The 23,179-nt window shown below is 41.2% G+C and overlaps 2 protein-coding genes across 2 annotated transcripts in view; both read left to right on the plus strand.

The window, feature by feature from the left end:
• The window catches only part of ankfn1 (ankyrin repeat and fibronectin type III domain containing 1), a 59,736-nt gene extending 45,002 nt beyond the window's left edge, over nt 1-14,734 (plus strand). The window contains exons 15-24 of the mRNA XM_027013329.2: nt 3,120-3,219; nt 3,332-3,464; nt 3,967-4,083; nt 4,524-4,739; nt 4,983-5,149; nt 6,491-6,641; nt 6,970-7,138; nt 7,887-8,053; nt 10,968-11,181; nt 12,569-14,734. Coding sequence (XP_026869130.2) covers nt 3,120-3,219; nt 3,332-3,464; nt 3,967-4,083; nt 4,524-4,739; nt 4,983-5,149; nt 6,491-6,641; nt 6,970-7,138; nt 7,887-8,053; nt 10,968-11,181; nt 12,569-13,335 — 2,201 coding nt within the window. The 3' untranslated portion in view covers nt 13,336-14,734. The remainder of the gene's footprint in view (nt 1-3,119; nt 3,220-3,331; nt 3,465-3,966; nt 4,084-4,523; nt 4,740-4,982; nt 5,150-6,490; nt 6,642-6,969; nt 7,139-7,886; nt 8,054-10,967; nt 11,182-12,568) is intronic.
• A 2,485-nt stretch (nt 14,735-17,219) lies between these two features.
• On the plus strand, nt 17,220-18,823 carry nog3 (noggin 3). The gene has a single exon (XM_027013369.2). The coding sequence runs from the start codon at nt 17,750-17,752 to the stop codon at nt 18,410-18,412; it is 663 nt and encodes a 220-aa protein (XP_026869170.1). The 5' UTR covers nt 17,220-17,749; the 3' UTR covers nt 18,413-18,823.
• Nucleotides 18,824-23,179: the final 4,356 nt, after the last annotated feature.

The following is a 23,179-nucleotide window of genomic DNA, read 5'->3' on the forward strand; positions in this document are numbered from 1 at the left end:
AATGCAGAAATGATCTCATGCCCATCATCTGTTTTTTTAACCAGACATAGAGAAGTCTTTTGCGTCAGTCTTTCGCTCTGTCGCTCTTTCTTTCACCCTGTGTCAACTGTTTTCTGTCCTCTCATGTTACTCTCATCTTCCTATAAGCTCACCCATCTTTCAGTAGATTAACTCTGTCTTGAAGTACCGAAATGAAGCATGGTAAAAATGTTTTGCCTCCATTATGCGCACCCAGAGCAGTGTGAATGCACTCTCTCAGCCTCCCTCACGCCTCCTCCGTACCTGCCAGGAGACAGGAGCATGGCGCTGGGAATTGTGTACATAAATAATCTTTTAATGCATTTATCCATTTTGGATTCCACGCATTTATGGGCCTGTGGTGTCGCCCGTATACTGCAGCTTTGTAAAGCCCAGGGCCTGAGCGCAAACACCTCTCCGGATCGGGGAGGCTTCAGCGCGGCGCTCGGTCTGTATGCAGAGAGCACGGCGCGCCAGCCTTGGCCCACGGCCCACACACTAATCCTGAAGCCGGCTGGAGGGGCATAGAGGAGTGTTGTTCACCGTGCTGACAGTAGCTCAGCACTCACAAACACCAGCTTCATTAGGCAGCTATGCGCGTCGCCACTGGCGGGGAGGAGAGGGAGGGAGAAGCAGAAAAGCCTGCATCACTCATCTGTTTATGAGTCAACACATGAGTCAATGATGTCAGGGGGGCGTCAGCCAGAGACGCAGGCGACATTATACTGGATAATTGATTCTAGAAGAAAAAGTCTATTTGAGAGCTGTTTACGGTTCGTCCCCCCCGCCCCCCCCACCACCACCACCGTGTGATTCGTGATGTTTAAGAATTTGCACTGAAAAGTAGAAAAACATAAAATTGCCTCCCACAATGTCTGACAGAAAACCCCTCTGCGTTCATGTTTCAAGAAGAATTAAGCTTTTAGGCCTCGCTGATTTTGAGTGCTTGAGACATAGTACTCTCTCAAGTGTGTTTGTTTCTCACTGAGTGTGTCTGTGTGCTGGTGTGTACTGTGCGCACAAGCACACATGCTGGCAGGGGCGATGTGTTTACCTAGTTTATTTTTGGAGAGACGGTGTTCGAAAATAAATCTGCAAAATTAATCAGCACTGGTACAATGCCACCACTATAAAAACCATGGCAAAAAAGTGCTCATTTAAGGGGAGGTTATCTTAATTTATGATGTGTATATGTGGAGCTGAGAGGGTTCTCACAGACCAAGGGGTGTGTGTGTGCTACACACAGCTCTCTGTGTTCCAGCACGAGACACAGTGACAGACACTCACACGTGCGTGCGCGTGCACGCGCACGCACACACACACACACACACACACACACACGCAAGCACACACACACATCCTCAGCTCCACTCTATGCCCAGTTATGTAAGCTGCTTCTGTGAGTGGGGCCCTGGAAAGTCTTGCTATGACCATTATAGATGAGCTTGCTAGTTTCACATATGTTGAAAAGGCTCTGTTGACCTTCACTAAATTACTTAGAAAATGGAGAATGCTACCATCACTCCTCCCTGCATCTCTCCTGCACACTCCCACTCTCTCTCTCACTCACCTCCTTTCATGGTCACAGTCAGTGCACATGGTAGACAGATGGATTGCCAAGTCATTAATCAAAGGTGATCCATTTTTTATTTTCATAAATGAAAAGGCATTTCTTTATTTATTTGGGGTGACAGTTTGGCGGCGCAGGAGGCCAGCGCACTCATGTCGTATAATCCACATGTCAAAGTCAGTTAACCTCCAGAGCAAGAAGTAAGTCCAAATCCGGGGGAGTTATCAGCACGCTCCTGAACAGCAGCCATGGCTGCTGGAGCTTCCCATGCACTCTCATGCACAGGAGGCTTCATGCTGCGCAGCGCCGCGCAGGGGCAGATGGGCATTAATTTCCTATCTGATTAACAAAGTGGAGTTTCAGTGAAATATCCTGTGTTCTGCCCCCAACGAACTGCATGCAGTAGGACTTTGATGATGCACACAGTTCCCATTATGAGACATCAGTGTTATCTGAAGTTTTAAGAAGTGCGGAATAGACCATTAGCCCGCTTACAGATACATTAGTTCTGCTTTGGTTATTTTATCATTGAAAGATCATAGTGCACAGATATGTGGAACTTAGACAGTGAACCTTTCACCCGAGTTTTTCCCCTTGTCAGTGGGCACATACTGTTTAGTGGATACTGCTAGTAGCTGTTAAAAGGACAGGGCTCTTCTGGGGCTCGTAAGACCAGTGGTCCACAAGGGGGTGGGGTGGGGGGAGGAGGTGATGGGGGATTTTAACTGGCAAGTTCCCCCTCACACGCTCCCTCCCATGGAGACAGAGAGGCTAGAACTAGCGTGATTGCTTTCGTGGTGGCTACATCTTGCTGATCGCCACTCACGCGCTGTAAACAGCTTCTCAGCGGCATGGACTGCTCCGTCTGCCCCGCTGTTTACATGGGGGGCAATTAACGTGACGCTTCATTTCATGAAAACAGGGACGTCTGAAGATAGGCATCGCTGAACGGCGTGCTGATATGGCCACATTAGAAACGGGAGATACGCGGCTGAAACGCTGCAGATAACTCTTCTGACGGTGGTGTGACCCCTGTGACCCTCTCGCTTCACAGGCCCTGAGGCACACACACTCACACTGTTCTGTCTGCCCGCGCCTCTCTGTTAACTGGCTAAATGCGGCCAGGCCTTCTGCTCTAGTGTTTTGCTCCTGCAGTCTCTTTGTTCTCCAGACATTTTAAATGCATAACAAAATGCCACACTTTTGTCCTGGGCTTCTTAAAACATTCTTAGGTTTTTCTCTTTCTGCATGGCGGCAGCATCCTGGTGATGCACATTGTCATAATCTGCTACCTTCATGGTCGTCCCTGCTACCAGCTATTACTGCACACAAGTTATTGTTCAGTTGTTTTTGCTTTCAGAAGGATATTGTGTTTCTGTGTCTTTGTGTGTGTATGTGTGTGTGTGTGTGCGTGCATGTGCGTTTGTGTATATGTGTCTGAGAATGTGTGTGTGTGTCTGAAAATGTGTGTGTGTGTCTATTTTCAGTTCAGTCTTCTTGTGAATAAGCCCTGCTCCCCTGTATCTTTCAGACATGTTGAAGCTGCAGAACTCCAGCCGGAAGCAGTCGGTCTCGAGAAGCCTGAAACATCTCTTTCATTCCTCCACTAAATTTGTTAAAAGTCTTAAAAGGTCAGTGTACATTATATACTTAACCCGGCTCTCATGATGGCATGTCTTGCCGCCTTCTGTCATCTGGGGTAATCTCTCACGCACCAAGCTTGTCCTCTCGCCCGGGCTCCAGAGGGATCTACATAGCCGCAGTGTTTTATCACAAGGACAGTCTGCTGGTGACTAATGAGGACCAGATCCCCATCGTGGAGGCGGAGGACTCCTACAGCAGCTCCCTCATGCAGGACTTTCTGTGGTTTACCAAGGTATGACAAACACTTGGCCTGACCGCTCTGCCCGGGTAATGGAGGGAGCAAAACGACTCTAGTTAAGTAACAGCATGTTTGGAGATGTATTTTAAACCATAGATTATTGTGAAATGACAGAGACATCTGTCCAAATATTTTCCTATGGTTTATTCTATCTTATAACCATCATGTTATCCCAATTTAATACATGCTGTTCCATTTTATGTTATTTATCATAATTATATTTTATATGGCACCGTGGTTCCTACACTAAATCTGACAAAACAGAGCTGAACCTCACTGGTGCTGTAGTAATCTTTGCATTGACCCAACATGTAAGTAAATATTTGTATCTGTGTGTGATTCATATGTGTGCATGTGCATGCTTGTGTGTTTGTGTGTGTGTGTGTGTGTGTGTGTGTGTGTGTGTGTGTGTGTGCATTCTTGCATGTGTTTTTTGTGTGTTTTTATGTGTGTTTGTGTGTGTGTGTGTGTGTGTGTGTGTGTGTGTGTTTTGCAGCTGTCCTGTATGTGGGAGGATGTCCGATGGCTAAGGCAGAGCATGGCTATTTCCACATCCTCCTCCTCCACATTGCAGTCCAGGCAGAAGATGCTGGTGGCGGCTGGTCAGCTCCAGGTCTTCCAGATCCTCATTAAACTCTCTAGTGCCTTATTAGTCTAATGTGATTCGCAGCACACAAATTGAATTGAATCCAGTAATCCACAGTGAGAAATTTGGAACATTTCTGGTTGCGTGTGTATTATTTCTGGTTGCGTGTGTATTATTTCTGGTTGCGTGTGTATTATTTCTGGTTCCGTGTGCATTATAGGTGGGAGGCTGTGCAGTTTTTATGCACTTGATTTCAGAGTGAATAATCCTGGCCAATTATGTGTTCTGAAGCCCAACAGCTTGAGCTATTTGTTTTACAAATGCAACTGTTGTCTTACTGCACTGTTGTCTTCGCTTCATATTTTGCCTGTGCTATAGAACACATAGTGGTACTGTTCAATCAGTATTTCACTAATCCAGAGAACAGCCTTTCTTAATCACAGCTATGCATCTTTCTGTGCACACAGAACCTTCTGGGCACCCACAACCTGGGCCGGGTCCACTACGAGCCAATTAAGGATCGCCATGGCAACGTGCTGCTGGTGACCGTAAGAGAGATGGAGAGCCTGTATTCCTTCTTTAATGGGAAGTGGATGCAGGTATCCAAATTGCAGAGCCAGAGGAAGTCTCTGTCCACGCCCGAGGAGCCATATGCCCTGGACATTCTGCTCATCACCATACAGGTACGGCTGCACTGAGCTCTGCCGCTGTTGGCCTAAAGGTTGATATCAGATTTATTTTGAATTACTGCTGGACCAATGCTGCTCTCATGGGAAAAGATTTCATCTTCATGTCTGTCATTTGTTTTCTTTAGACAAGCTTTAATAATGTGAAGGCAAACACACAAGTCAAATAAGGGTCCAGAGAGCCCCTGTGTTTGTGTTGGTTGTACTGTGAGGGAGTTGTGCTGCTGCTGTTCTTCTCAGGACACCCTAGCGTACCAGCGGCGCAGCCAGCACCGACTGTCTCCAGGGCTTTACCTCGGCTACCTGAAGCTCAGCAGCTCTGTGGACCAGATCAAGGTGCTGGTCCCACAGCGAACCCCCAACATGCTCTGCCATGCCAGAATACGGGACAACTGGAACGTCTCGAGGTTAGCGCCATATGGAAATCTGCATACTCTTCCTCTTGGTTTTATCATCATCTTTCTTCAGTTGAGCACACTTTATAGCACTCTAATGGTTAGAGTACAAAGAAAGTTAAAATCATTTTTAATGGGACGAGATGCATCATTAGATTCATTGTAATGATCATGAGCAATTTTGATGTTTCTTTTAAGCCTTTAGCTAATGTCTTAGTGTTGAGGTTAATATTTGAGCAGCATTGAAGTTGGAAATCTCATTAGTTTTGAAACCAGAGCAGTACATTAGTCTTTGGTTAGTGATCAAACGAATGAATAACCCTGTCATGTGTAATGCCTCTCTCCTTCACATACCTTTATGCTTTCTGACCATGATTTAGAAATTAAACTCTAACTTGCCGAGTTTAATCTAAGCAGCAAAACATCCTGCACATACAACTATTATGCCAATTATGTATATAGTTTACATATAGAATTCAGAATGTATGTCAGGCACCTATCTCTGATAAATAAGCACAGTTAAACACCTTGTATAATGTATAAGCAGACAAACGGACATTTCTCATTGGGCCCGTGAATGAATGAAGGGTGCGTGTTCCTGTAAAGATGAAATATTGAAATATGTCCACAGTCTGGGCTGTCATGGAATGCTCCCCCTCACCGCAGGCATACATACTTTTTTGACACGGCCATTTTTTATGAGCAAAACAAAACTCCTGTTTGTTTTTGTTCAGTAAAGGAGCTATTTATTTATTTTCATCTCAGGTCACGATGTTGACCCCAGTAGGCAAGTCCAGACAGGGAGAGCATTATCCTGCCGCTTAGTGTGGTAGTAAAACTAAATTTACTACGGGGGCCGGAGTGTGGAAGTCAGCGGGAGGCTCACACAGGATGATGCCCACTCACGGCTCGAGGAAAATCTCTGGAGCAAAGAAATGTACCTTTTTTCCACTAGTATTGGCCCCCTAGATTCCTCTGTATCCTCAGGAGCTGCATCAAATATCTCCTTATTACGCCATCTGTGGCTTCTCAGCCACTGACTCCACCACTGTCTTTGTATGGCCTTATCAGCCACAAGTTTTAAAATAGAGGGAACTTCACCGCATTTTGTCTCAGGACTAGACGTTCAGGCTGAAAATAAAGCGTTTTCCTCCATCTCGGGGCCTCGGCTCCCTGTATCAGGAACTTGTGTGGCTTCCCTGGCTGCCCACCTGGTCCTGGAAACTCCACCATCTCTTAACGGGGGTCTGGAGTGGTACAACCTAGACCGAACACATCAGCAGAAGTTAGTCAGTAGTATGTTTCTCACTCTGTGTGCGTGTGTGTGTGTGTTTACTGTCCCTCTCCTCACAGAGATGAGTGGGAATGGCTGCAGACTCTGTCTGGCCCAGTAGAGGTGGAAAGAGCAGATCAGGAGGCAGAGTGCCATGCTCCCCTGCTCCTTCCAGAGCTCCAGACAGCCATTAAGAGTCTGCTCCGCCAGATCAATCTACCTCTGCACCAGGTACTGGACACATGGATGTAGAATTACACATAAAGATAACATATACACATACAAATTATATAAAGAATATGTACATAAACACTTTAATAATATATAATAGTAGTTCTGTATTGTTGAATTACTCTTTACAATCTTTAGTTCATACTGGTTATTTTAATGATGCTTATCTTTATTTTGCCACACGTTTACTGAAAAACAAAGTTTTTTATATTTAAATGTCTTAATTTTTTCTTGCTAATATGGTGTGCCATTGTTTCACTTTGGCTAAAATGTGTGTGTACATGTGCATCTGCACATGCGTGTGTGTGTGTGTCTGTCCCCTGCACAGGCCAAGCACTTTCGTCTGTACACACAGGAGGTGCTAGAGCTGGGTCACAATGTGTCCTTTCTTTTGCTGCTGCCTGCCTCAGACGACGTGTGCACAGCGCCAGGCCAGGCCAATCACTACACGCCCCACTCAGGCTTCCTTAACCTCCCTCTTCAAATGTTTGAGCTCGGTACACTGGCTTCTGTTTCAACCCTTACAATATTAGCTCAGTTGGCCTTATAAAATGCACAGATTCCTCCATCCCCACCTCACCCACCCACCCCCTTCTCCATTGCCTCCAATCATGCTCTTAGCGGAGCTTCAGTAAATCATGCAGACCCACACATGCACAACCCAGCAGGGGAGCAGTGTGCTCTGCGCCGGGCCAAACACCACCGTCCCCCTTCCCCCGCACCCCCACACCGCAGACTGGGAAATGAGGAAAGGTTAAGCAAGTAATCGATATCATAATTGAACTAAATATGTGTAAACAATGGCAGATCGATTCGTTTTTCTCCCCTTGTTGTAGGCTGTGCTTTGGTTCGTAAAAGCAAATCTTATTGATATGCACAGCATTGTTTGCAATTTAAAACACTAAATGACTGAATGACTGATAGGCTGATGTTTTTTCGAAAATTGAAATTTGAAATGTGTCACTGTGGAATTGTTTCTGTCTAAACAGCAGACATAAACTACCCACAAATTTCCATTGGGGCAACACTTTTAACAGCCTTTTCAGTGTTCTTGGGGGAAATAATGATAGGCTTTCAAGGTACTTGAGCATTCTATATATAAATGATAATGATCATGGTTTTACACAGGATAAAACCAACCAAATAAACACTGATATGTCTCGTGAAGCCCACCACTATGCCTTTTAGCTACAGTGTTGCACTGAATAACTTTTCCTCCTTCTTTTGTTTCTTTGCTGTTCGCAGTTCACTTCTGTGCGTATAAGGAGAGGTTTATCAGTCTGTATTGCCGTCTGTCCTTGGTTCTCGACCTGGACGCCTTGATAACCCAGCAGGCACTCAGAGAAGCCATTACTGACTCTGAACTCTCCACTGCTAAACAGAGACACCAGCATATACTGGACTACATTCAGGTATTAGTATTGTAGACCAGTATATTCAGATATCAGTATTGCAGACTGGAGTATTTTGAGATATTATTATTACAGACTGGAGTATAATCTGATATTAGTACTGCAGACTGGACACTGGTATATTTGGGTATTAGTATTGCAGACTAGACTCTGATATATTCAGGTATTAGTATTGCAGGCTGGAATATATTCAGGTGTTGGTACTTTGTTGGCATTATTCTGTAATGCCTAATACCAAGGCCTACCGTGAGGCTGAGGGAAACATTTGATGATGTGTTACACAGTTAGAATGGCTATTATGTATATTCCCAGACACTCTGAAATGAGTCAAACGTCAAACTACAAAAATAACTTAAGATAATAATCCAATTAGAATAGTTTATTGATGTTGTAAAGTATAACTACTAGACACATAAACTGTAAAACGGTCTGTTTTTCTTGTGTTGAAATTTCAGTACCAGCTTAGCAAACTCTTACAACGGGACATGAAAGAGAGATGTCTGTTTAGCGTGCATGGCTGAAATAATCCCTCTTCGCCACCATGGTCTGGACTATTAATTGAGATTGACCACAAAACCACAAGAGTGTTTGTATGATGTCAGATCCAAGAGGCTGTGGAAAAAGTGGCACGCTAACCACAGATTACACACTGCCTGAGAGCGATGAGGGGGGAACAAGAATACCAATCAATGCGAGTGACTGCGTGGCTGTGTGCAGCTATGCAATGTGGTATCAATTAGTGTGAAAATGTTAATGTTCCACTCAGGAGTGTAAGCTGAAAAGGGGTGATGTCTGTCAAAATGGCTCATAGGTTAAAAGTGCTAAAGGGGCTGCTCTTGTGTGAGAGGCAGTGATTTCTACTGTGAGGTCCTGTCAAGGAACTAAGGCAGACAGACCGCAAAACATGCACTTCAAATATGAGCAGCAAATAGTGTCATTCACATGAAGCTCCCGAGATACATTTATGCTCACTTTTAAGTGGGAAACGTAGTTCTTGAAATTGGTGAGTTTACATGTACAGTACGCTATCTAGATTAAATTCATCATCTAGTCTAGTCATTGATTTTTCACTGCATTTTGCATAAGACTTTAATCTCCAAATTATTTCCAGTCTCAACCAAACACATGTCAAATTGTTGTTTATCCAATTCAGTTTGATTTAAAAAAAAACCCATTTTTTTAAAAAAGCTATTAAACTATCTCAACGTTAGGAATTTAATTGCCCCCCTCCCCACCCACCACACATAAAGGATAAAGGATACAGGTGTGATATTAAATATATATTGCCTCCCAACCACTCTCCTTTTTACAGAGGACATTACAAGTTTATACATGGTCATCCCTAACAAAGTAGTTTGAGGTGTTTAAAGCGAGTTCTTGATGACCTGAGAAGAACCTTCTCACTCACAGATATTCTCTTGGAATTTGTGTTAAGTCTAAACTGCTTCAGATTTGACCCCAAGTGTTACACACAATTTAGATGAGTTAGTATGGGTACTAAAAAGGGACCATACTCTTCACATCCCGTGGCATGCAAGAACTCCATTCCTCACATACATGCATGTGCAATGAGAATAAACCCTTCCTGCAGAAAAGTTTGGAAATATGTAAAGGATCAGCCATTCAGTCTCCTGCAACTCTGCAGGAGTGGTCAATTGTATCTCTTGCAATATATGCTATCAGTTGTATACCAGAGAAACCAAGAGAAGGCTTCCTGATGGCTTAGTGGAACACCTTTCGACCGCAATTAAGTATTTGTTTCTTTAATACTAATAAACACTGTATTAATGATGTTTCTGTAGTATTGGCAGTTGTTGCTATGGTGGCAATGAAGTGAGGAAAATGAATATATGAATATATCACAGAATGTTAGAGTCCCATGAAATTAATGTCCAGACTTAAATGTCTGCAATTTTGAACACAAACCTCTGCAGTTCCTAGAACCCTCGAACTTCCCACAGTTGATGAAACATTTCTCAATTTCTCTGTTTCTCTGGAATATATATATATATATATATATATATATATATATATATATATATATATATATATATATATATATATATATATATATATTTCGTCAAGTGACGACTAATTTTTATGAAGCTGATCTTGTGGAGTACACCATCTGAGTATTTTTCCCCAATTTGTTGCCATACCTTCATCAAAATGAACACTGATGTGTTGAATTGGCCTCTCTTGTGAGTGAAAGCAAGCCCTTATTATTTTACATGTCATACTCTAGTCCCTCCTTTGTCATTAGAGCCCCAGCATATTTTCCAAAGTAGTCATCCTTTGGTGTCAAACCTCATTCCCATAAGTTGGATCTCACATGGCATTTGCTAGAAGGAGCTCAAATTGCAGCTTTTTTTCCCTCCCACCCTGCCTTTTTTCTTTCTGCACTTTCCCCTCCATTTTGAAATGAATCCTTGTAAATACAATTGCATAGTAACTTTCAAGAATGGAAAATATGAAAATGGGAATTGAGAAGAATCACGATGTGGAAGTCAACAGCACTGATTGAAAACACATTTTACTTCTCTTTTTTTTTCAGCACAAACTGGGAGTTCTACTGAAGTTTGTAGATCCAAAAGAACAATTCTGAACCACTTACATTTTACATTCAACAAGATAACTGACAGGATATGAAATGCAATATTAGTCATTGTGATGTTACATGGCATTCATATTTCAACACTTGAATACCATACAGCAAGTCTTAGTCCTTTTAACCGTCATGAGCATTTTGACTGCCGCAATTATAAAAAGTGTTAAAAATGTAGTTTTCCTCGGAATTTTACCTCTGCTCTTACAAAACATTCTGTTTTTCTTGGAGTCAGTGATTCTGCTGCAGTTGACCTTTCAAGTGGAATAATCATGGACATCATCCCGGTGTTCTGTATTGTTTCAATAGCAAATGGATGAAATGTGGCGGGATATACGGTGGATCACTGATGCCCTGCAGTATGCCCGTTATAAGCAGCCTCTGGGTGGAATGCCAATCACCTGGCTGGTGAATGCCAGTGCAGAGCCTGTAACACAGAAGAATGACTCCACTTCCTCAAACACTGACTACCTGCCAACTCCCTCTCCCTCCCCTGAGATGAGGAGAAGAAAAGCTACAAGTGGTAAAACACTTTATTCATGATCCATGAGTTTTGTTCAAGGTACCATTTAACTGCACATATTTCAGTGAAATGTCTAAAGGTCAGTTGACATATAAGATTCACGACCTGAGATCTGCTGCAACCAGTTTGGCATCTTTGTTGATTTTATTTTAGTAGCTTTTGAAGCTGTCGTCATATGAACAGAGATGGTCTTTGAAAAGTTTGATACGGTGGTCTTCAAAGCCTTTTTTTTTTTTTTTTTTTTTTTTTGCTAAATGAAGGATGTAACTATGGTAACATTTTAAATGACTTCACATGTAGAATCCCAGGAGACCATCAGTGCTATTACAATAATCAGAGATGCAGTAATTTAAAACTACTCTGCTTTCCAAACCTGTTTTGTTTCATTGTGAATCTTAGAACTGCCCTTAGAACTGCCCAAGCAGGAGATGACACTCATCTCCTGCTTGTCTGCTACAGGTATTACAAAAACCCCTCTTGTCTGGTTTAAATCCTGTATTATTGATAGATATTATGTTGTCTTTGGTAAGTACAACTCACTCATCAGTGCCCTTACACAAGGTGTTCTCTCTTTTTCATCATCTACATGTTGCCTCTTGGTCAGCTCATTCAATGCCACTGTCCTTTTTTTTATTGTTACACTGATCATGCACAGATTTATGTGAGTACCAAAACTGCAACTTCCTGTCCATTCCAAATCTTATTATCAGTGACTGAGATGTTGAAAATGGATTGAGCCCAAACATTTTCTTCTTGGTCATATTTTATGACTTCACCTTGTGCTAAAAATGAAAGTTACAAACATTCTGATCCTTTCTTATACTGTGCAATTTCAAACTCTTCATCCGTTAGAAGAATCAAACTCTTCATTAGAATTACTAAATATAAAGATGTATGTGGTCTAACACCCTACATACTTGAGTTTCTTCATCCCTACTTCCTGAGCTGTTCTCTCTTGTTTTCTGAGATTGTACCTGTCCCAAATGTCTGATTGGTTATTGGGGTGGTGTGGCCCCTAAACACTTACCCACAGTCCCTGAATCTCTGCTTGACAATCTCCTCCTTAAGCATCTTTCTCAAAACCTTCCTCGTATACCTTACTTCTCCTGACTTCTGTTTTTTTTTTGTTTGTGTATTTTTGTACAATGTGTGTGTTGATTCTCAAGTATGAGAAGTATCTGACACAAATTAAACTTATTATTATTATTATTATTATTATTATTATTATTAATAATAATAATAATAATAATAATAAACATGTTACATGTTATTTGTGTGTAGATGGAATTGAGAATTGACATAAAAATATTTTACATTACCACACACAATGCTTTGCTGTTGTGAGCAGTGGAATTAAGCTGGTGGTTATTTTTGTTCTTCATCTCAGACTCCCAACCAGGCTCGGATGAAGAGGGCTGCTCCGAGGTCTTCCTCCCCACAGACAGCGACTATGACTCAAGTGATGCCCTGAGTCCACGGGATCTAGACCTGGTCTACTCCTCTGCTCAGGATCTGTCCCATCAGGCTGTGCATGCCCTGAGCGGCAGTGCTCCAGATGTCCTACAGATGCATGACCTCAAATACAGTGCCATCTCCAAGGTCAGTCTGGACACTGAGTCCTGCACTAAGGACATGGAGGAGCTCTCCCTGTCTGCCTATTCCACCAAGTCCTCGGACAGGGCATCTCGCTGCAAGTTTCTAATTGACCCGCCACCCAAGCGGAAGCTGCTCTCCAAGAGCCATCCCCAGAGGAGCTATTTTGGTGGGCCCCACCGCTGGCTACGTGTGCAGAGTGAGAGCCAGGCATCCTCGCTCTCTGAGGGAGTGTACACCCGGCAGAGTGACCTGGACCTGCCCCTGGAGCTCCCTCTGTCTTTACCACACTCCCCGTCTGCCTCCTACCGCTTGGATGAGAGGAAGGCTGCTTCTAGAGACAGCAAGCCAAACGTGCGCAGGATCTTTGTGGAGTCCTGCAGTACGACATCCCCCACCAGAGCTGGTGCTGACTGGCTGGAGGAGAGAGAGGAAGAAGACCCAGGGGCCACTGTGAGGGAGACGTTGTCCATGTTCGGTGTTGACTCGGAAGCTCAGGATGTGGATTCAGATGACCAAACAAATGATCAAGTTTCTGAAATACTCAGCAGCACACTTTAGAATGAACCCTCTTGCATCACTGTATCATGTTGGTGTGTCTTGTCATATTGCCACCAAATTGCCTCTAAACTCCACAATAACTTCATTTTTAAGCATGTAGACTCAATGTTGTAAAAGATGGAATTTTACCCTAACTAATTATTGCAACCTCTTGGTAAAATGTAGAAAAATAATATTGAAAGTTGCTGGTCAACTCTGTAGGACTCATAATCCGTGGCTCTGACTGTTAAAATGCTGAATCTTAATGCAACATGAAATAAAGTGCTGCTTTTACCTTTGAACTTGAAACTGCTTATGCATAGACTGGTATCATAGGTAAAAAGTGAAAAGTAGTACTTTTACTCCATCTCTGATTATGGCTTTCAGATATAGCCACATGTTATGAAATATTTGTGTTTTGCCCTCAAAAGCATCTTGGTTAATCAGGCATAATTTGGATGTCCAGGGAAATTATTTTGTCTACTGGCACAGAAAAAAAATTAGACTGGGGTTGCTCCTAATGATTCTCCCCTAAAAGATGCAACAGTCTGATAAGTTACGCAGATGTTAAGTACAATTTGTGTAATAAGAAGTCCTAATCTCTTTATGCAGAAGATATAAGACACTTCAGTATCTGAAAATGGTGTCTGTTTAGATTCGCTTGAGGCTAGACTTGGGTTCTGAGTATTAAACAGGACATTGTAAAAGGGTTCACTCCAGATGAAGGCAATGTGTGAGTGAAAGCTAATCCTCTACAAACATGCAAAGCGGTTTTTAGGACTTTTTAATTGTAGTCATAGGGAGCGCACACATTATTTTCAGAGTTCAGTGAACAGGTTGCGACTGTCTTAGCAAATGCCTTGAGGTGTATACTTTTTCTTTGTTTAGGAGGATTTGTGGTGTGCAGTTCTTCTCTGAAGTATTAGTGGTGTGATCCATTTGTCCTCATTCTTTGTGATGCTGGCTAGCCTATTAGCCTTAAAATAAATGAAAATGTCTCGTCTTGTATGAAAAGACAGGTAGAAAGTGTGCTTTAGAGAGCTGTTTGCATCCTATGCATGATGAATGCAGCAGAAATTCATATATTTACTAGCCTTTTGCCCTTATAAAGAGTGATGCCACCTTGTTTCTTTTTTGGTACTGCAAATTTGTACCTCTATATGAAGGGTGTACACCACTTTATTTGAAAGGTATTTGAGTATTTGGGTATATTGCAACTAAAATAAATAATAAATTATCGTACTCTGACATTTGGTGTCATAAGCCATAGAGATTTTTACTGTATAGACAAATATAAAGAAATATAGTAAGGAGGTTTAAGTACTGCACTGAGAGAGGCTCTGTATGTATTGAGCCAGGGTTTTGCTCTTTGTAAGTACGGCATGCATTTAGCTCATGATGGTTATTCCACAGAGGTTTATAAAACTGTGTGTGTGTGTGTGTGTGTGTGTGTGTGTGTGTGTGTGTGTGTGTGTGTGTGTGTGTGTGTGTGTGTGTGTGTGTGTGTGTGTGAAACTGGATGCTGACCACTACGTTCTTTGGAGTCAGAGGCAACAAAGGCAGCTTACATGAGCAACATTGTGAATTTGTCTGTTACAATGTTATGACTTGTTGGTGTTGCAGTGTGTTCAAATGATTTTGCACAACTGTTCATTTAATTCCTCGAGATATGTTTGTACTGGACTTCTGTTCTTTATAAGATAATTGAAATATTTCATCTTCCCACTTCTGTACAGTGATGTCAGCTAGAGCTCATATTAAAATGGAGCTCAGGAAAAAATGCACTATTTTATTATTTCTGTGTGATTGGGTTCAGTCCCCAGCTTTTATAGTACTTGTTCTGCTTATTCCTTTATGAGTGGGGCATTTAAATGAGATATTCTAGTGGAATCACCATACTCTGACCAGCTAGTGTTCCACATAAGGTATTATTGTTAAATTATTAACTGTTTCTCATGATACCTTTATACTGTGAACACAGCAAGCCAAAACAATTGAAGAGCATCCTATCTGTATATTTTTGCATTATGCATTTATGGATCCAAATAATATATTTCAGTATCGTATTTTTGACAGTCCTTGTCCCATGTCATGGCGGTTTCTATTGTTACCTGTTAGCTTTTACAATGCAAATAAATCTGACGTTGTGACAGATGTGTATCAACTTAAATAAACATTCCAGTGGAGATATGTCATAAAATGTTTTGTATGATTTATCACACTTAGTAAATAGCTTATGAAAGTGCTTTTTAAAATATTTTTTATACTATTTTCAGTACATTTGTGAATGTCTACATCTGTATATGCATTTGTTTATAATTAAAAAGGGTCAGTCTTTACAGTCTTTAACAAATACTTTTTGGAAAGTGTATTACATGTACACATTGATATTATTTAAATATTATATCATGCACATGCTACAAAACTGGCAATGATGACCTTCATATTAAATGAAAAGAATACGGAGTGTCCAAAAAAAATGAGGAAGAGAAGGAGGTCAAAAGTCTGTGTGCATGTTTGTATTTAAGACAGAACTGACCCTAAGCGAGCTACAGTGAAACCATGGCTTTTAAATTGAGCGTTCAAATTGCTCTCCTGTTAGATCATCAAAGGTCTTCACAAGAAATTAAACAAAAACAAATTACATTTTTATCTAGCTTGGTCATGAAAGAATCAGGAATATTTGTGTCTCAACCTGGGAGGGCTTTTGATCCATCATTAAGATTAAGAGCACATTGCACTGAGTGTGTGAGACATTGATGGTCATTGTGACTGTGTTTTAACCAGCCTGTCCTCAGTTATTTCCATTAAAATCAAAGGACAAATAGGCCCACTGATGAGATGATTCAGAACATATGGATCTCACTCTGAGAGAATGGAAAAAGCAGAGTGTGTATACATAAGGGTGTAAACCTTGCCAACTATCAAAGAGTGGTCTATGGATCAAGAATCGAGTGACGCAGTGTTTGATCCTCACTAAAAATGGACAGCATCCTGCCTGCCCCTTCAGCTATCGAGGATTGTGGATTCTGTAACTGTTCAAAGTAACACTACAATTTAAAAACTTTTTTTCCCCCATCGAATCCACCATTACCAGATCTAGGTGGGGCCACATAGCATACTTACTCATTTTAAGACACGTTAGACTGCTCCCTACTTTTGGCATTGTATAATTTGTTAATAGGACGAAAAGAATATTTGTTCATGGAGGAGCATGTTTCTCCAGTGCAGAATAATTTGCTGGTTTACCCTAGGGATGGTCATTTTCACTGCTCCCCCTGTCACCACAGTCGGTTGGCACTCTTATCTTGAAACCATCATTTCACCCCATTTCCTATGTCTCGAGTAAGAACACACATCCTACTGGCGCCGGACACATACTGTCACAGCATTAGCCCAGAAAATGACTCCAAGGTCAATTTAAACTTTAAAGAGGAATACAGGAATATCGGAAACAACATTCTGTGTAAATCCAAACACAGGGGCATTTTAGCCATGTGTGCTCTCCCGGTTGTTTCAGGCTTTGCTGAAACTGTCCAAGACCGGTCATGCAGTTAAACCCCAAGACAGCTTGGTGCCATTTCGGTCAACAGAAATTAGGTAAACAAGCGTTATTGTAAACTAAATACATCAGTCTGTACATCAGTCGTAAAATAAGTTTACATGTCCACTTATTTATTCATAATTGTGAATGAATAAATGAATGAATGAGATGCGTGTTTGTACATCATGAATACCATTGTCAAGGGAGCGAGTCTTAATGAGGTAGTCTCTAAGCTCTCTCCATGAATGTTATATTTTGAGATTCCGCAAGCCGGCAGAGGGCGAACAACTGTACTGCGCGCTTTAAGCCCCTAGTCCAGGGTCACTCCATGGCAAACACCCCGCCCCCAAGAGAAGGAGGTGTCGGGGAGCACTGGCAAAAGACCCAAAATTAAGAATGGGTGTTTGGGTTACATCACAACCAGCAAGGATAAATCGGACGAACCAGGTGATTCTCAGTTTGGAGTCCCGCAACAGAATACGAGAAACCATGTGGATACTCGGACGTCAGGATCCGTGTAGATGCCGAAGTGAAGAACTGAGTGTGATCACCCATGTGAGAGCTCAAACTGGAGACCGCGGCTGTCTGAGCGTTTGATGCTGTCATGCGCTCCTTCGCTGTTGTTAACTTGTCTTGCTTAGGACTTCAGAAGCGTCTGTCATGACCTTCATGTAAATAACTTCTTGGATGTCCCCTTACTTCTCCTCTAAAGAATTATCGTCGGAGTGTCACAGTGCATTGTGGCAACTGAACTTAATGACCAGTTGTGAGGAGGCAATTTGCTTCTAGGAGTTCACCTATCGCGATCCCCCAAAAGACCCGAGTGGACGTTTACGACGGACGGCAAGGATTTATCTGGCCACGAGCGATATTATTGCGCGGCTGAAGAAAATGGATAACGTACCACACATTCTGGCAATATATGTACTATTTTTCTCTCTTGGATGCAGGATCGAAGAAGGGATGTGCCAACATTACTACCTCCTTCGCCCCATACCCAGCGACAGTCTGCCTATTGTGGAACTAAAGGAGGACCCAGATCCCGTATTGGACCCTAAAGAGAGGGATCTAAATGAAACAGAACTAAGAAGCATACTCGGCAGTCACTTTGACCCCCATTTCATGTCAGTCACTTCCCCGGAAGACAAATACGCAGTAAGCGACGATCTAAACGATTCGGAGATGAGACAACGTCCCACTGGCACAATGCCTAAAGAAATCAAAGCAATGGAGTTTGAGATCCATGGCAAAAAACTCGGTAAAAAGCTCCGGCGAAAGTTTCAGTTGTGGCTGTGGAACTATATGTTCTGCCCAGTTGTTTATACATGGCAGGACCTCGGGAACAGATTCTGGCCCCGCTATGTGAAGGTGGGAAGCTGCTACAATAAAAGGTCTTGTTCGATTCCCGAAGGGATGGTTTGCAAACCTGCCAGATCGGCCCATTTTACGATTTTGAGATGGAGGTGCCTGACGCGAAGGGGAGTGCTAAAATGCACTTGGATACCCGTTCAGTACCCCTTTATATCAGAGTGCAAATGCTCCTGCCCGAAATGAAATAAGCTACATAGTCATTTTCACGTGCACTGTTGAGTGTAGGAATGTATATTTTATGTATATGTGGTGTCATTTTATAAGTTGTAAAAAGGTCAGTATTACCTATAACCAGCGTCTACTGTATTTGATGAGCATACTTTGGTTGTAATGTATTTATGTTGAGAACATTTCGCACTGCGAAAAATTAAACTACGTTTATTGAAGGAATCCCAAGCTTTTTCCATTATTCGGAAAAAAATGCTTTATATAGACCTCAAATAAAATAGATTACAGTGTAATTTTGCAGCTTGGTGTGCTGTGAATAAAAAGGGCAACGGAGCAGTCACGAGTAATCATGTAAATTAAGAGAAACGTCTATTTATTCTTTATTTCCATGTAGTCAAACGTTTAAATAAAACCACTAAAACGGTATTATTGTTTTTCGTTTGTTTTACGTCGCTGTTATTCTTGTGTATTCAAATATAAGCACTGATGGTGATCAATAGTTTAGAAGTGAATGGGTTATTTGGAATCCAGACGTCATGCCTCGCAAGACAAAATAACCTTTCATTCATTTCACGATACAAACTGTTTCTATCGAAACGGCAGTCAAATTTACGTCATACTATCTTTCTCGTGACACTTCCACTGATATTTCAGTGAGAATTTATTTTTAATGCTTAATAACAATTGTATCCAGAATTACTGAGCAAATGACACATGCTTAGTTTTCAGGCTGTCTAAATTTTATTTATTAATTAATTTACAGCTACAGTTACAGATCATTTCAGTGTCTAAGAGGGAGTGGATCAGTAGTTGTGTTTTGTTTTTTTTTCTCAGACACCATCAGTCCTTCAACAGTCTGAAGTGTCTTTGTAAAAGGATTAAGAGTTAAAGACCTTCATTTTCAGATTCCTTCATTTAATCTTGGTGGTGCCTGAAACATACTGGATCACATGTAAAAACATTCTCGCTCACTCTGATGCCTAAAGTCTATTGATATGAAAATAACAGCCTGACCTCTGTGAAGAATGAAGACCCTGAGGTAGCTTTACAGATGAACTTTATTTTTATGACAGCACAGAAGACTAAAACTAATATTAACCCTAAGATAAGCCTAATTTTCGTTGCTTATAGATTGAAAAGTGATGAAACTCTGCTGCTGACTGATTTGTTGTATGTCTGACACATTGATAGTAGTCTGAGAGGGCAGTCATAACATGCTTGGTACCAAGTGACGTAGACCATGCGGTATGAGTGTTTGGCAGTTTTCAAAACAGACTTTAAATTTCCCCCATGCAGACTGAGAAACACTGACTCTCTTTGTGTATGTGATGACAAACAAAAATGATGGTTAATGCGCTTTAGTCACATGGGTTACAAAATATTTTTGGGTGGCTCTAGAACCATAAATTATTACTTACAAATATTTTTCATTCATATTATGTCCAAAAGAATATTTTCTTGAGTTAATTTGTTTTGTGCAGGGTGAGACCATTAAGGTAGTTTTTGCTGCAAGACTTGTTGAAACTATTGACTACTGCTTAAAAGAGCAGTTCCTTTCCTTTTTGGCCACCCAGTAAGCTCATGGACCTTCAGTCTGCTGCTTGACAACCTTTTCCCACCACAGTCACGCACTGACCCTCAGTGTATCATTATTGATTCATCATTTATAATATACATTGTGACACATTACTAGGATTACAAGGCATGATGCCTTAAGGATCCCTTTGAACAAAGGTGCCATTTATTCTTCCCGCCTTAAGCTGTATGCTGACAGATGTTCAGGAACTCGGTCTTCTTCATCTCTCAGGCCATCTTCTTCCTGGAGAAAAGAGAAAGCTCTGTATCATTACACCACAGAATGCCACCCAAGCACTGGAATCTGTGCAGAATGGCTAACAATCAGGTGTCACAGCAACCCAGCTACAAGGAGGCTTGCTTGGCCACCCACAGTTTCTCTCTCACCATGCCAGAGTGGTAATAATCATTGTTTTTAAACTTTCAAATTGTCTTAATCCAGCCATGCACTAGCAACAAAATTCTTATTGCTGGTGTTTGTTACTTGGGGACTAGTCCAAATATCTCTCCTACAGGAATGTGAGAACCACTTGTATGCCTGTGAGATAAGTTGGTGCTCAAAATGGGGAAAGAGGGGAGTATGACTCATGTTGTATTTTAGTTATCGAAGCCACTTTATCAACTGTTCACACATGCTTTACAGTTTTTTTCTTTTCACTAAATTGCACTGAAACTAATGTTCTGAAAAAACTATGGAATGAGATGTGGCATTTGCTGTTGTGGTGAGCATAACTTTGAAGATATTGATTTTCAGGCATTTGTATTACCTAACTCCCACAGCCAAATCTCTGGCACCAGAGAGGGGTTTCTGTATATGTTTCATGTACAAATGTTAGTTAAAAAAAAAAAAAACATGACAAAGAATAAAGACGTTATAATGCCTTAAACATTAGCAAAGAAATAGCATTAATCAGACTTTTTGTTTTTAATTAGAAGAATAGAAAAGATGCAGCTCCACTGCAAAATCTGCATTCACCAATGAAAGATGGTACCACTGAGGAAATAAGGAATTATGTTTTCAAAACTGACAGTTAAGCTGAACTCATATAATATTGTAGCCTTTTGATTGTTTACCATTGTTATTTTATGAGAATAGAATGTATTATTAGAACATCATGTGGGGAAAATCTTAATTATAGCCTAGATTTAGAGTAAAGATATGATATTGTCGGGAAAAGACATGAATCAACATAAGTTGTAAGCCAACATTAAGCAGTTTGTCGGTCTCACAGAAATTCCATGGTCTATACACAGAATAGTTTGTATTTTTCATGACATTATTCTGTCAGTACATAAAGTTAAATGGGTGGTAAAGCTCAGCAGATGTAGAGAATATAAATGAATGTGCCTCTTGTTTAACAGAGAGGTCCTTCATCATTGTGAATTAGTATAACTGGTTTACTTCTGCGTAAACATTTGGATTGATTTGCAACATAGTGGTAGATTATCATTTTTAGTGGGCCATTATATAACGGTTATTATGCACTGTATCAAAGTTACATTTTTATGTGTCAGAGGTTTCCGACCCCAGGAATATACCTTGTTATGTCTGCCTTTATCTCCAGCCCTGGAATTCTCAGTACTGCCCCCTACTGCTGCATGCTGCTGCTGCTTAAAAAAAAAAAAATCAGTTTAATAGAATCTTTTTGTGTTCCAGGGTATGTTTTGTTTATTTAATCATGCAATTGAAGAGAGTGAAAGGTTCCCATGGCTGGTTGATATGGTGTGTAGTTCTGTGTGAGAAGACAGTGGGCTTGCTGCATTTAAGATGGTAGTCAGTTAGAAATGTATGACAAGGATCTACACTAAATTTAATCTTCACTAGATTTAATCCTCACTAGATTTGCACACCATGTGACCCCAGTGGCATGAATGCTCCTTTTTGTGAGAGGTCAGGCACAAGGTTGCCATTTATCAAGGTTGTATTTTTATGTAATGAACTGCATATGTGCACTGACAGTAAAAATCATTTTCTCCAGGCATGAATGCAGAGCTCATACCAGCTACTGCTTAATAATTAACTTAAGAGTTTCTAAAACCTGTGCTGATAACTGGATGTACAACATGCAAAATTCATTATATATAGTGAATACTAGAGTTATAACTTGGAACACACTTACTTTAGCAGAGTATACCTATTAGGAAGCTCTGAGCACTTTAAGAACTTATATAATAAATAGCCAGTTATATTTCTATATTGTATAGAAGGAAAAAAAACCTGAAAGGTCTTTGCATATCAGATTGACAGTGTGGGCATAGTCACCACGTGTGTCATAGGCAGGAATGTATGTAAAATCTACACTTTCTTTAATCCCGAGCTCTATAATTCTTCTCCATTTGTTTGCATATAAAATAGTATGCAAATCTAAAAGCCTTTAAATGCCTGAGTCATTTGTGGCTTCATTGAACCACAGGCTTCATTTCCCTTTATCCTGCCTGGTCTATGGCAGCAGAAATTGGCAGCATCTCCCTGTAATTTTTTCCCAGTGTCCAGGCCTGTGTAGGCTGTGTGCCATTGTTCCCGTAGTGCTTTGTATTCCCAGTAGGATCATTTCTATAATACTGGCAAATAATTATTTTTTAGTTCATAAAATAGCATTGAAACACAAATCTTATCTTGCATCTGTCACTTTGACACTCATCTCTGATGTTTTTGTCAGAGAAAGGCTTGAGCACCAGCTACAGATGGAGCCCCAGGTCCAGTTTCTGCTGCCCATGTATGGCTACTTTAGCAAGGATTTACTGCACAAATGATGGGAGGATATGAGCCTAATTTGCAACAAAGTGGAACAGATCACCTTCATTTCACATGGAAATGGTGTTTTGTTTATCTTCAAGCTAATTAGCTTTATGAAATGTTTATCAAGCATGTCAGGAGGGAAATCTCTAGTGAACAGAAGGTCTGTGTTAGTTGAAAGGTCTAAATCTTGGTTTGGTATATTACCTGTCCAGATTCATCATTGAGATGATTTAGGAATTGGATTAAGAGGCTTTTTGGACTGCATGGTTGGCAGAGGAGACATGGGAACTGTCTGTCGTGCATCGATTGTCTGTGGAGGAGTGAGATCCATCACCTATCAGCCTGTAGCAGTTTCAGGGAGCTTGGACTGCTGGTGAAAGTATTGGCAAAGCTGATCCATAATAAACGCACCGAGCAGACTGTGGCGCCAGTCTTGTTTATGTGTGCCTGCATGGATGTGTGCATCT

The sequence above is a fragment of the Electrophorus electricus genome, chromosome 14 (genome assembly GCF_013358815.1).
Source record: "Electrophorus electricus isolate fEleEle1 chromosome 14, fEleEle1.pri, whole genome shotgun sequence".
NCBI lineage: Eukaryota > Metazoa > Chordata > Actinopteri > Gymnotiformes > Gymnotidae > Electrophorus > Electrophorus electricus.